Source organism: Oncorhynchus masou, chromosome 28, assembly GCF_036934945.1.
Source record: "Oncorhynchus masou masou isolate Uvic2021 chromosome 28, UVic_Omas_1.1, whole genome shotgun sequence".
In the NCBI taxonomy this organism is placed as follows: Eukaryota; Metazoa; Chordata; class Actinopteri; order Salmoniformes; family Salmonidae; genus Oncorhynchus; species Oncorhynchus masou.
Window position 1 is genome coordinate 6,172,989 of NC_088239.1, and position 14,021 is coordinate 6,187,009.

A 14,021-nucleotide genomic window follows, 5' to 3' on the forward strand; every position below is an offset into this window, starting at 1 on the left:
GAAGAGCGGAGAGGGTGGAGGATGAGGGAACAGGGTAGTGGGGTGAGGGGTGAGGCATGGGGGAAGAGCGGAGAGGGTGGAGGATGAGGGAACAGGGTAGTGGGGTGAGGGGTGAGGCATGGGGGAAGAGTGGAGAGGGTGGAGGATGAGGGAACAGGGTAGTGGGGTGAGGGGTGAGGCATGGGGGAAGAGTGGAGAGGGTGGAGGATGAGGGAACAGGGTAGTGGGGTGAGGGGTGAGGCATGGGGGAAGAGTGGAGAGGGTGGAGGATGAGGGAACAGGGTAGTGGGGTGAGGGGTGAGGCATGGGGGAAGAGCGGAGAGGGTGGAGGATGAGGGAACAGGGTAGTGGGGTGAGGGGTGAGGCATGGGGGAAGAGTGGAGAGGGTGGAGGATGAGGGAACAGGGTAGTGGGGTGAGGGGTGAGGCATGGGGGAAGAGTGGAGAGGGTGGAGGATGAGGGAACAGGGTAGTGGGGTGAGGGGTGAGGCATGGGGGAAGAGTGGAGAGGGTGGAGGATGAGGGAACAGGGTAGTGGGGTGAGGGGTGAGGCATGGGGAAGAGCGGAGAGGGTGGAGGATGAGGGAACAGGGTAGTGGGGTGAGGGGTGAGGCATGGGGGAAGAGTGGAGAGGGTGGAGGATGAGGGAACAGGGTAGTGGGGTGAGGGGTGAGGCATGGGGGAAGAGTGGAGAGGGTGGAGGATGAGGGAACAGGGTAGTGGGGTGAGGGGTGAGGCATGGGGGAAGAGTGGAGAGGGTGGAGGATGAGGGAACAGGGTAGTGGGGTGAGGGGTGAGGCATGGGGGAAGAGTGGAGAGGGTGGAGGATGAGGGAACAGGGTAGTGGGGTGAGGGGTGAGGCATGGGGGCTGTGGAGTCTGGAGATCCTGAGACTGAATTGATTTTGTAGGTTACCTTGGTGCCCTTCTCTCCTTGTCTACCCTCTGTACCGGCAGATCCTGGGGGGCCCTGGTGAAGACGAGAAGACACAGCATTGGTTTCGTATGTGTGTGTGTGTGTGTGTGTGTGTGTGTGTGTGTGTGTGTGTGTGTGTGTGCATGCATGCGCATGAATAATGTCTGTGTGTGTTGTCGTGGAAAATTGTAAGATTATACTATAGTCTTTGTATTGCATTAGAATGGTTGTTTTATTCAACGGAAAAGAGTATTCTGTTACCTATACCGTACCAGGGTGAGACGGGTCCCAGTTTGGAGTAGCAGGGTGCCAGACACTGGTCTTTACAATGAGAACTGTTGACACAGCAGTAACTCTCTGCTAAGTTTTATAGCTTTCTTTCATACAAATCTTAACCTATGTGAACTGTTCCTAAGAACAAAAAAAATCTCTTAATAAAAAGAATACGCTTTTTTTCTCCCCAATTTCTTGGTATCCAATCGTTTAGTAGCCACTATCTTGTCTCATCGCTACAACTCCTGTACGGGCTCAGGAGAGACGAAGGTTGAAAGTCATGCGTCCTTCGATACACAACCCAACCAAGCCGCACCGCTTCTTAACTTCTTCGATATAGGGGGCGCTCTTTTAATTTTTGGATAAAAAAAACGTTCCCGTTTTAAACAAGATAATTTGTCACGAAAAGATGCTCGACTATGCATATAATTGACAGCTTTGGAAAGAAAACACTCTGACGTTTCCAAAACTGCAAAGATATTGTCTGTGAGTGCCCCAGAACTAATGCTACAGGCGAAACCAAGATTACATTTCATACAGGAAATGCCCCAGATTTTGAATGCGCTGTGTTCCAATGTCTCCTTATATGGCTGTGAATGCGCTAGGAATGAGCCTACACTTTCTTTCGTTTCCCCAAGGTGTCTGCAGCATTGTGACGTATTTGTAGGCATATCATTGGAAGATTGACCATAAGAGACTACATTTACCAGGTGTCCGCTTGGTGTCCTCCTTCGAATTTATTGCGCATTCTCCAGCTGCGTCCACTTTTCCATTTGGTTCAGAAGAGAAAGGCAACTGCCACGAATGATTTATCATCGAATAGATGTGAAAAACACCTTGAGGATTGATTCTAAACAACGTTTGCCATGTTTCTGTCAATATTATGGAGTTAATTTGGAAAAAAGTTTGCTGTTGTAATGACTGAATTTTATTTATTTTTTCTTAGCCAAATGTGATGAACGAAACGGAGCGATTTCTCCTACACAAATAATCTTTTTGGAAAAACGGAACATTTGCTATCTAACTGAGAGTCTCCTCATTGAAAACATCTGAAGTTCTTCAAAGGTAAATTATTTTATTTGAATGCTTTTCTTGTTTTTGTGAAACTGTTGTCTGCTGAATGCTAGACTTAATGCTATGCTAGCTATCAATACTCTTACACAAATGCTTGTGTAGCTATGGTTGAAAAGCATATTTTGAAAATCTGAGATGACAGTGTTGTTAACAAAAGGCTAAGCTTGTGAGCCAATATATTCATTCCATTTAATTTGCGATTTTCATGAATAGTTAACGTTGCGTTATGCTAATGAGCTTGAGGCTATGATTACGCTCCCGGATACGGGATTGCTCGGCGCGAGAGGTTAACACAGCGTGCATCCAACCCGGAAGCCAGCCGCACCAATGTGTCGGAGGAAACACGGTGCACCTGGCAACCTTGGTTAGCGCGCACTGCGCCCGGCCCGCCACAGGAGTCGCTGGTCAATTGTAACAAATCGTTACGGTGAAATACAGCCATTGGATATCAATCAAACGCACCAGTAAGAACTCAGAGTTGAGTACTGAGGAAATGAGGAGTTGCTTGAACAAACTTTTGTCTACGGGGCTGTACTTGAAGATAAAAAAATAAACCTAGAAACAAATACTAGACATAGTAAAATTGACATTATAGTCCTTCAAACAGATGCTCTTATCCAGAGCGTACAATAGTGAGTGCATACATTTTTGACACTGGTCCCCACGAAGGAATTGAACCCAAAACCCTGGTATTGCAAGTGCCCTACTCTACAATCTGAGTCACACAGGACCATACCACAACCCCTAAAATATTTCATTCCTGAATTAGGGGTTGAAAATGACAGTAATAAATCCATTAACCAGTTCATATCTAGTAGTTTCAGTATTCCCCCCAAAAACATCTTCATTCAATTCAACACGGATGAAAACCAGAGTCTTGATCAAATCTCCTTGAAAAGTACACCTCAATCTACCCACAAATTTGCAAAGAAAACATGTTTGACTAAACGGGAGTGTGGACATGCTTCATACCCATATAACAGAACTGCTTATACACACACACACACACACACACACACACACACACACACACACACACACACACACACACACACACACACACACACGTCTCCGATCACGGCAAGGGTTTCCAGGTGATGTGTTCTCTCTGGCCACCTCTCAGCCTAAGGCTGTCTCTTTCAACTATACAAGGGGTCCTAACATCAAAACCCCATGCAGTCCACAGAGGCACACTTCTCTGATCAGACAGCATGGGAAAGCAGGGATGGCAGCAGGGCTGTGTGTTTTGACTGAGTGCCAGTGTAGCGATGACAGCAGGGCTGTGTGTTTTGACTGAGTTCCCGTGTAGAGATGACAGCAGGGCTGTGTGTTTTGACTGAGTGCCAGTGTAGAGATGACAGCAGGGCTGTGTGTTTTGACTGAGTTCCCGTGTAAAGATGGCAGCAGGGTTGTGTGTTTTGACTGATTTAGAGATGTGGCCAATAGGGCTGTGTGTTTTGACTGATTTAGAGATGTGGCCAATAGGGCTGTGTGTTTTGACTGATTTAGAGATGTGGCCAATAGGGCTGTGTGTTATGACTGATTTAGAGATGTGGCCAATAGGGCTGTGTGTTATGACTGATTTAGAGATGTGGCCAATAGGGCTGTGTGTTTTGACTGATTTAGAGATGTGGCCAATAGGGTTGTGTGTTTTGACTGATTTAGAGATGTGGCCAATAGGGCTGTGTGTTATGACTGATTTAGAGATGTGGCCAATAGGGTTGTGTGTTTTGACTGATTTAGAGATGTGGCCAATAGGGCTGTGTGTTATGACTGATTTAGAGATGTGGCCAATAGGGCTGTGTGTTATGACTGATTTAGAGATGTGGCCAATAGGGCTGTGTGTTTTGACTGATTTAGAGATGTGGCCAATAGGGCTGTGTGTTTTGACTGATTTAGAGATGTGGCCAATAGGGCTGTGTGTTTTGACTGATTTAGAGATGTGGCCAATAGGGCTGTGTGTTTTGACTGATTTAGAGATGTGGCCAATAGGGCTGTGTGTTTTGACTGATTTAGAGATGTGGCCAATAGGGCTGTGTGTTATGACTGATTTAGAGATGTGGCCAATAGGGCTGTGTGTTTTGACTGATTTAGAGATGTGGCCAATAGGGCTGTGTGTTTTGACTGATTTAGAGATGTGGCCAATAGGGCTGTGTGTTTTGACTGATTTAGAGATGTGGCCAATAGGGCTGTGTGTTTTGACTGATTTAGAGATGTGGCCAATAGGGCTGTGTGTTATGACTGATTTAGAGATGTGGCCAATAGGGCTGTGTGTTTTGACTGATTTAGAGATGTGGCCAATAGGGCTGTGTGTTATGACTGATTTAGAGATGTGGCCAATAGGGCTGTGTGTTATGACTGATTTAGAGATGTGGCCAATAGGGCAGCATTGGCTTTGTTTCTCTGCTTTCACCCTCACTCGAGTTGTGAGCGATAGGCCAACATGATGCTACTTCTGTTAACCCAAACTGCTGACTACCTACTGTAGTTGTCCCTACTCTTCCAACCATATTCTGTTAACACCAAACTGCTGACTACCTACTGTAGTTGTCCCTACTCTTCCAACCATATTCTGTTAACCCAAACTGCTGACTACCTACTGTAGTTGTCCCTACTCTTCCAACCATATTCTGTTAACACCAAACTGTTGACGACATACTGTAGTTGTCCAACTCTTCCAAACATATGAAATAATATTGGGAATATTTGTGATCTGTTTGTTGTCTTGGGGTAGTATAAATACAACAGCAGTCTAAAAACAAATAACTGTAAATGGTATGTCTTTCCAGATAAATATCTATATTGAGACAAAAATCAAACCTTTAAGATAAAAATAAATGAGATTGAAATAACTAAAGACTGTCTCTGGTGCTAAATGGATTTAGACAAGTGTCTCTAGGAGCTGGAGAGATTTCAGCTTAATTTCAAATGGCTATTGGTGAACTGCTGAGGAAGTAAAAACACCATGCAACGTTAAATGCAAAACAACTCTACCCCCAAATTACTGATTCAGGGGAGCAGAATCCCTGGGAGTTGCAGAAATCGTTCTAGGTAAACATTTTTGGGGGATGCAGATAAAATACCTATGATGATGATTTTCAAATACCTATGATGCCATTTACCTAAAATAATCCCTTGGCCATTAGGAGCTGCATGTTGATATGATGCTAAATACTCTGAATATAAATTCTGTCAAGCACATTGCAAAAGCAATTGCCGGTTTTTGTGTCTGTTGTAAATTGCAGCTATTTGAGCTATTGGCCTGTGTCATAGCTGTTGCAGAAGATAGCTCAAGACAGCGATTTCTTTGAGAAATGTGGGACAATAATTGCCACTTTTCTTTAAAAAAAAGAATTTAACATCCGTCAAAAGGAAGTTCATGCACTATTTGGGATTCACTAATGTCGGGTGCTTTCAACTAATATTAGCCTACCATGAATGATGTTACACTTGATAAGTTCCCAGGGAAAGTCAAAGGGAATTTACAATGCCTTTCAGAAGGTGTTGAGACACTTGACTTTTTCCACATTTTGTTATGTTACAGCCTTACTCCAAAATGTATTTAAAACAATAAATAATCATCAATCTACACACAATACCCAATAATGACAAAGGGGTACTTTACTCAGTACTTTGTTTAAGCACCTTTGGCAGTGATTACAGCCTCGAGTCTTCTTGGGTATGACACTACAAGCTTGGTACACCTGTATTTGGGGCATTTCTCACATTCTTCTCTGCAGATCCTCTCAAGCTCTGTCAGGTTGGATGGGGAGCGTTACTGTACATGTATTTTCAGGTTTCTCCAGAGATGTTCAATCGGGTTTAAGTTCGGGCTCTGGCTGGGCCACTCAAGGACAATCAGAGACTTGTCCAGAAGCCACTCCTGCAATGTCTTGGCTGTGGGATTAGGGTTGTTGTCCTGTAGCGACGTGAACCTTCGCCCCCCAGTCTGAGGTCCTGAGCGCTCTGGAGCAGGTTTTCATCAAGGATCTCTCTGCACTTTGCTTTGTTCATCTTTCCCTCGATCCTGACTAGTCTACCAGTCCCTGCCACTGAAAAACATCCCCACAGCATGATGCTGCCACCATCATTCTTCACCGTAGGGATGGTGCCAGGTTTCCTCCAGATGTGATGCTTGGCATTCAGGCCAAAGAATTCAATCTTGATTTCATCAGACCAGAAAATCTGGTTTCTCATGTTCTGAGAGTCTATGGGTGGCTTTTGGCAAACTCCAAGCGGGCTGTCATGTGCCTTCTACTGAGGAGTGGCTTCCGTCTGGCCACTCTACCATAAAGGCCTGATTGGTGGAGTGGTACAGAGATGGTTGTCCTTCTGGAAGGTTCTCCTATCTCCACAGAGGAACTCTAAAGCTCTGTCAGAGTGACCATCGAGTTCTTGGTCACCTGCCTGACTAAGGCCCTTCTCCCCCTGATTGCTCAGTTTGGCCGGGCAGCCAGATTTAGGATGCGTCTTGGTGGTTCCAAACTTCTTCCATTTAAGAATTATGGAGACAACTGTGTTCTTGGGGACCTTCAATGCTGCAGAATTCTTTTTGTACGCTTCCCCCAGATCTGTTTCTCGTCACAATCCTGTTCCGGAACTCTACGGACAATTCCTTCCACCTCATAGCTTAGTTTTGGGACCTTATATAGACAGGTGTGTGCCTTTCCAAATCATGTCCAATCAATTGAATGTACCACAGGTGGACTCCAATCAATTTGTAGAAACATCTAAATGATGATCAATGAAAGGAGGATCAACCTGAGCTCTACTTCGAGTCTCATAGCAAAGGGTCTGAATACTTATGTAAATAAGGTATTTCTGTTTTTTATTTTTAATACATTTGCAAAAATGTCTAACAACCTGTTTTAATTTTGTCATTATGGGGTATTGTGTGTAGATTGCTGAGGATTGTATTTATTTTAATCAATTTTAGATTAAGACTGTAATGTAACAAAATACCGAGAAGGTCAAGGGGTCTGAATACTTTCCGAAGGCACTGTACATGGTAGCAGCTTTATACAGTGAAATCAGATGTTCCTATTTGGACATTGGTCATCATCATAACAAAATGTATTTTAATTTCAAGCTACATCTTTATCTTTGCCTCAGAGACCAACATTTCAGGAAAGTCCATTTGGCAGCCAGGTTACTGGCTCGAATCCCTGAGCTGACAAGATCAAATCTGTCGTTCTGCCCCTGAGCAAGGCAGTTACCCACTGTTCCCCAGGTGCTGTGGATGCCGATTAAGGCAGCCCCCCCCCCTGCACCTCTCTGATTCAGATCGGTTGGGTTAAATGCAGAAGACACATTTCAGTTGAAGTCATTCAGTTGTAGATTCCTGTAGACAAGCCCCGAGGAGGGACAGAGATATCTCTGTCCTGAAAATACCCATCATACCCTCTCTGTTCTTCTAGCGTTATTCCATGGCTGTCAGTCAAAGTAGCCCAGATCAACAGTGTGTCAGGGGAGATTTTGCTCTCTCTCTAGACAGTAAATTCGTTTTGGGCCTGGTGCTTTTTTTCCTCACAGAGAAAAGAAAACAGAAGCTACGGTATTTCACAAAGCATGCCATGACTATGAAATTGATACACCATATATACAAAAGTATGTGGACACCACTTCAAATGAGTAGATTTGCCTATTTCAGCTACACCCGTTGCAGACAGGAGTCTAAAATCTAGCAGACAGCCATGCAATCTCCATAGAAACATTGGCAGTAGAATGGCCTTATTGAAGAGCTCAATGACTTTCAACGTGGCATGGTGATAGGATGCCACAGTTCCAACAAAGTCAGTTAGTCAAATTTCTGCCCTGCTGGAGCTGCTTGAATGGATTGTTTAGGGTAAAAAGAATTCTCACCCGATGACTCTAATCAACAATGACTGGGTGCATTTCTATGTCTATAAGTGCTGTTACTGTGAAGTGGAAACTGCTTGGAACAACAACTGCTTGGAACAACAACTGCTTGGAACAACAACTGCTTGGAACAACAACTGCTTGGAACAACTGCTCAGCGAAGTGGAAGGCCACACAAGCTCACAGAACGGGACCGGCGAGTGCTGAAGCACGAAGCGCGTACAAATTGTAGTGTAGTCTTATATATAAAAATGGATTGTCGAGATCGGTGTGGAAGAACTTGACTGGCCTGACCTCAACCCCATCGAACACTTTTGGGATGAATTGGAATGCTGACTGCGAGCGAGGTTCTAATCGCCCAACATCAGTGCCCAGCCTTACTAATATTCTTGTGGCTGGATGGAAGTCCTCGCAGCAATGTTCCAACATCAAGTGGAAATCCTTCCCAGAAGAGTGGAGGCTGTTATAGCAGCAAAGGGGGGAACAACTCCATATTGATTCCCATGATATTGGAATGAGATGTTCGATGAGCAGGGATCCACATACTTTTGGACATGTAGTGTAGTCTTTAATTTCCATGTAGAGACGGCTCAGTAGCTCTGACCCTGCAAATCCCAAATTGTTTTTCCTCAACCACTTTTGATAATAATGAATCATTCAGACTTCTCCGGGTGGGGGTGGGGGGTGGGGATATTGTTGCAGAGTTTGAATGGATTGTTTAAGGTAAAGAATTCTCACCTGATGACTCTAATCAACAATGACCGGGTGCATTTCTATGTCTGGTTTAATAATAAGATGAATACAACACTGTGTGTGTCTATAGGTGTTGGATATGGTACAATGGGACTCTGTCAAAACATCTAGGCCAAAATGGGATCAATGAGTTACCATTAAATCAAATCAAATCCAAATTGTATTAGTCACATGCGCCGAATACAACAGGGAAACACTTACTTACAAGCCCCTAACCAACAATGCTTGTTATGGCTGGGGGCAGTATTGAGTAGCTTGGATGAATAAGGTGCCCAGAGTAAACTGTCTGCTACTCAGGCCCAGTTGCTAATATATGCATATTATTAGTATGAATGATGTCTGTGAGTATAACAGAACTCCTATGGCAGGCAAAAACCTAAGAAGAAAATCCAACCAGGAAGTGGGAAATCTGAGGTTTGTTGTTTTTCAACTCATTGCCTATCGAATATACAGTGTCTATGGGGTCGTCATAATGCACTTCCTAAGGCATCCACTAGATGTCAATAGTCTTTAGAACCTAGTTTGATGCTTCTACTGTGAAGGAGGGGGGAATGGAAGCTGAATGAGTCAGTGGTCTGTCAAAGTGGCGTGAGCTGGTCATGCGCATTCACGTGAGAGTTAGCTTGCGTTCCATTGCAATTCTACAGACAAAGGAATTCTCCGGTTGGAACATTATTGAAGATGTATGTTAAAAACATCCTAAAGATTGATTCTATACTTCGTTTGACATGTTTCTACGGACTGTAACAGAACTTTTTGACTTTTCGTCAGACATGCACGTCATGAATGGGTTACTGGGCTAAACGCGTGAACAAAAAGGAGGTATTTGGACATAAATGATGGACTTTATCGAACAAATCAAACATTTATTGTGGAACTGGGATTCCTGGGAGTGCATTCTGATGAAGATCATCAAAGGTAAGTAAATATTTATAATGTTATTTCTGACTTCTGTTGACTCCACAACATGGCGGATATCTGTATGGCTTGATTTGTTGTCTGAGCGCTGTACTCAGATTATTGCATGGTGTGCTTTTTCAGTAAAGCTTTTTTGAAATCTGAGGCAGCGGTTGCTTTAACGAGAAGTGTATCTATAATTTCCTGTATAATAGTTATATCTTTTATCAATGTTTATGATGAGTATTTCTGTAAATTGATGTGGCTCTGCAATATCACCGGATGTTTTGGAACTACTGAACATAGCGCCAATGTAAACTCAAACAAAACAATTTTTGTATGTAAATATAAACTTTATCGAACAAAACATACATGTATTGTGTAACATGAAGTCCAATGGGTGTCATCTGATGAAGTTCATCAAAGGTTAGTGATTCATTTTATCTCTATTTCTGCTTTTTGTGTTTTTCTGTGACTAGGTGCAGACCTAACATAATCGTTTGGTGTGCTTTCGTCGTAAAGCCTTTTTGAAATCGGACACTGTGGCTGGATTTACAACAAGTGTATCTTTAAAAGGGTGTAAAATACTTCTATGTTTGAGGAATTTTAAATTATGAGATTTCTGTTGTTTTGAAATTGGCACCCTGCCCTTTCACTGGCTGTTGTCATATCGATCCCGTTAGCGGGATTCAAGGCATAAGAAGTCAAAAAATAAATATGAATAAGAAATAAAAGTAACAAGTGTTTAAAGAGCTGTGGTAAAATAACAATAGCGAGATAGATATATAGGGGGGTACCGGTACAGAGTCAATGTGCGGGGGCACCGGTTAGTCGAGGTAATTGAGGTAATATGTAAATGTAGGTAGAGTTTTTAAAATGACTATGCATAGATAATCACAACAGAGAGTAGTAGCAGTGTAAAAGGGAGGGGGAGCAAATGCAAATAGTAAAAACACAATATTGTCACGCCCTGGTCTTAGTATTTTGTGTTTTCTTTATTATTTTGGTTAGGCCAGGGTGTGACATGGGTTTATTATGTGGTGTGTTTAGTCTTGTTTTTTTTTGTAGGTATTGGGATTGTGGTATAGTGGGGTTTTCTAGAAAAGTCTATGGTTGCCTGAAGTGGTTCTCAATCAGAGGCAGGTGTTTATCGTTGTCTCTGATTGGGAACATATTTAGGCAGCCATATTCTTTGAGTGTTTCGTGGGTGATTGTTCCTGTCTCTGTGTTAGTTTGCACCAATATAGGCTGTTTCGGTTCTCACGTTACGTTTATTGTTTTTGTACTGTTCGTGTTCTTATTCATTAAACATGTATCAAAACTACCACGCTGCATTTTGGTCCGATCCTTGCTACACCTCCTCGTTAGAGGAAGAGGAGAAAGAAAACCGTAACAGAATCACCCACCTTAACAGGACCAAGCGGCGTGGTGACAGGCAGCGGCAGCAGGAGCAGCGTAATCCGGATTTCTGGACATGGGAGGAGATATTGGATGGAAAAGGACCCTGGGCAGAGCCTGGAGAATACCGCCGTCCCAAAGAAGAACTGGAGGCGGTGAAGGCAGAGAGGCGCTGGTATGAGGAGGCAGCACGGTGACGCGGATGGAAGCCCGAGAGTCAGCCCCAAAAATGTATTGGGGGTGGCACAGGGAGAGTGTGGCAGAGTCAGGAGTCAGACCTGAGCCAACTCCCCTGTTTATCGTAAGGAGCCAAGGAGGAAACCAGAGCCAGAGCTGGTGTTGGAGGTGAGCGAAGCAGAGACTGTGAAGGTGTTAATGGGGAAATTGGAGGAGAGAGTTATGAGGGAGTTGCTGTGTTGGTGCATCAGGCACGGAATTCGCCTGACGGAGCGTGTTGGGGATTTGATGGCACCTGGGTCAGCGCTCCATACTCGTCCTGAGGTGCGTGTTAGTCGGCTGGTGAAGATTGTGCCAGCCTCACGCACCAGGCCTCCTGTGCACCTCCCTAGCCTTGCATGTCATGTGCCAGCCCTGCTTTCAAGATCTCCAGTACGCCTTCACGGTCCGGTCCATCCTGTGCCACCTCCACACACCAGCCCTCCGGTGGCAGCTCCCCGCACCAGGCTTCCTGTGCCTGTTCTCGGCCCAGTACCACCAGTGCCAGCACCACGCACCAGGCCTTCAGTGCGCTTTGCCTGTCCAGCACTGCCAGAGCCTTCCTCCTCTCTAGCGCTGTCAGAGCCTTCCTCCTCTCTAGCGCTGTCAGAGCCTTCCTCCTCTACAGCGCTGTCGGAGTCTCCTGCCTGTTCAGCGCTGCCGGAGCCTTCCTCCTCGACAGCGCTGCCGGAGTCTCCCGTCTGTACTGCGCTGCCAGAGCTGCCAGTCTGCATGGAGCAGCCAGAGCTGCCAGTCTGCATGGAGCAGCCAGAGCCGCAAGTCTGCATGGAGCAGCCAGAGCTGCCAGTCTGCATGCAGCAGCCAGAGCAGCCAGAGCCGCCAGTCAACCAGGATCCGCCAGATCCGCCAGTCAGCCAGGATCTGCCAGAGCCAACTACCTGCCTGAGCTTCCTCTCAGTACTGAGCTTCCTCTCAGCACTGAGCTTCCTCTCAGCCCCGAGCTTCCTCTCAGCCCCGAGCTTCCTCTCAGCCCCGAGCTTCCTCTCAGCCCCGAGCTTCCTCTCAGCCCCGAGCTTCCTCTCAGCCCCGAGCTTCCTCTCAGCCCGAGCTTCCTCTCAGTCCCGAGCTTCCTCTCAGTCCCGAGCTACCCCTCAGTCCCGAGCTACCCCTCAGTCCCGAGCTACCCCTCAGTCCCGAGCTACCACTCAGTCCCGAGCTGCTCCTCAGTCCCGAGCTGCCCCTCAGTCACGTGGGGCCCTTGGTGAGGGTTACTAGGCCAAGGTCGGCGGCGAGGGTCGCCAATCTAAGGACGCGATGCAAGGGGACTAAGACTTTGTTGTAGTGGGGTCCGCGTCCCGCGCCGGAGCCGCCACCGTGGACAGACGCCCACCTGGACCCTCCCCTATGGGTTTAGGTGTGCGGCCGGGAGTCCGCACCTTGGGGGAGGGGGTTCTCTCACGCCCTGGTCTTAGTATTTTGTGTTTTCTTTATTATTTTGGTTAGGCCAGGGTGTGACATGAGTTTATTATGTGGTGTGTTTAGTCTTGTTTTTTTTGTAGGTATTGGGATTGTGGTATAGTGGGGTTTTCTAGAAAATTCTATGGTTGCCTGAAGTGGTTCTCAATCAGAGGCAGGTGTTTATCGTTGTCTCTGATTGGGAACCATATTTAGGCAGCCATATTCTTTGAGTGTTTCGTGGGTGATTGTTCCTGTCTCTGTGTTAGTTTGCACCGGTATAGGCTGTTTCGGTTTTTGCGTTACGTTTATTGTTTTTGTACTGTTCGTGTTCTTATTCATTAAACATGTATCAAAATTACCACGCTGCATTTTGGTCCGATCCTTGCTACACCTCCTCGTCAGAGGAAGGGGAGAAGAAAACCGTAACAAATATAATGTAATATATTGTTCAATCTTTTGTCTGATATGGGTCAAAGTGATATTGACGTTGTGGTGTGTTGGTTGTGATGATGATGAACACGATGATGAAGATGCTTAGACCTACTCTTTTGCCGGGGGGACCAGGCGGACCAGATTCACCAGATGGACCAGGGGGACCCTAGAGGACAGAAGACGTACAAAATAGAAGAAGAGACGAGGAACGAGAGTTAGGAGTCTTTTGCAAAAAAAAATGAACACAGTCTGTTGTGAATAAAGGTATATTAACGTGATGTAGAGGATTAGTATTTGAAATCTACATATTGACATTAGACAGGTATGAATTCCAGAAGGTTGAACTGATATCTACGAGTGAAGTAAGACAGTCTGAAATATTGTGTCGGATTTCAGAATCAGCCTCCTCCAATTATCTCAACGGTAATTAGATGCAATCACAGCACATTTCGGTTTACTTAACCAGATATTTGAACAACACAAATGAGAAAGTGGAGAATACAACTCTTGAGCAGATAGGAATTAACAGAATTATTCAGCTGCGTAATTTGGTTTATAGTAGAAATCTCCATTGTTATTTCAGAGAATTAAAAATGATTTTAAAGTTGAACTTCACTGAAACATTACAAAACCTTATTTTACTTTAACTTCAAATGACACTTCAAAATACCTTACTCTGATACCACAAACTTTATATAATACCTAACACTTTATACAATACCTTACTCTGATACCTTACACAATACCTTACTCTGATACCACAAACTTTATATAATACCTAACACT

General features: G+C 44.9%; 1 protein-coding gene across 1 annotated transcript in view; it reads right to left on the minus strand.

Moving 5' to 3' along the window:
* Window positions 1–14,021, minus strand: part of LOC135517126 (collagen alpha-1(XI) chain-like) — a 172,505-nt gene that overhangs the window by 22,280 nt on the left and 136,204 nt on the right. The window contains 2 exon segments of the mRNA XM_064941154.1: window positions 915–968; window positions 13,348–13,401. Coding sequence (XP_064797226.1) covers window positions 915–968; window positions 13,348–13,401 — 108 coding nt within the window.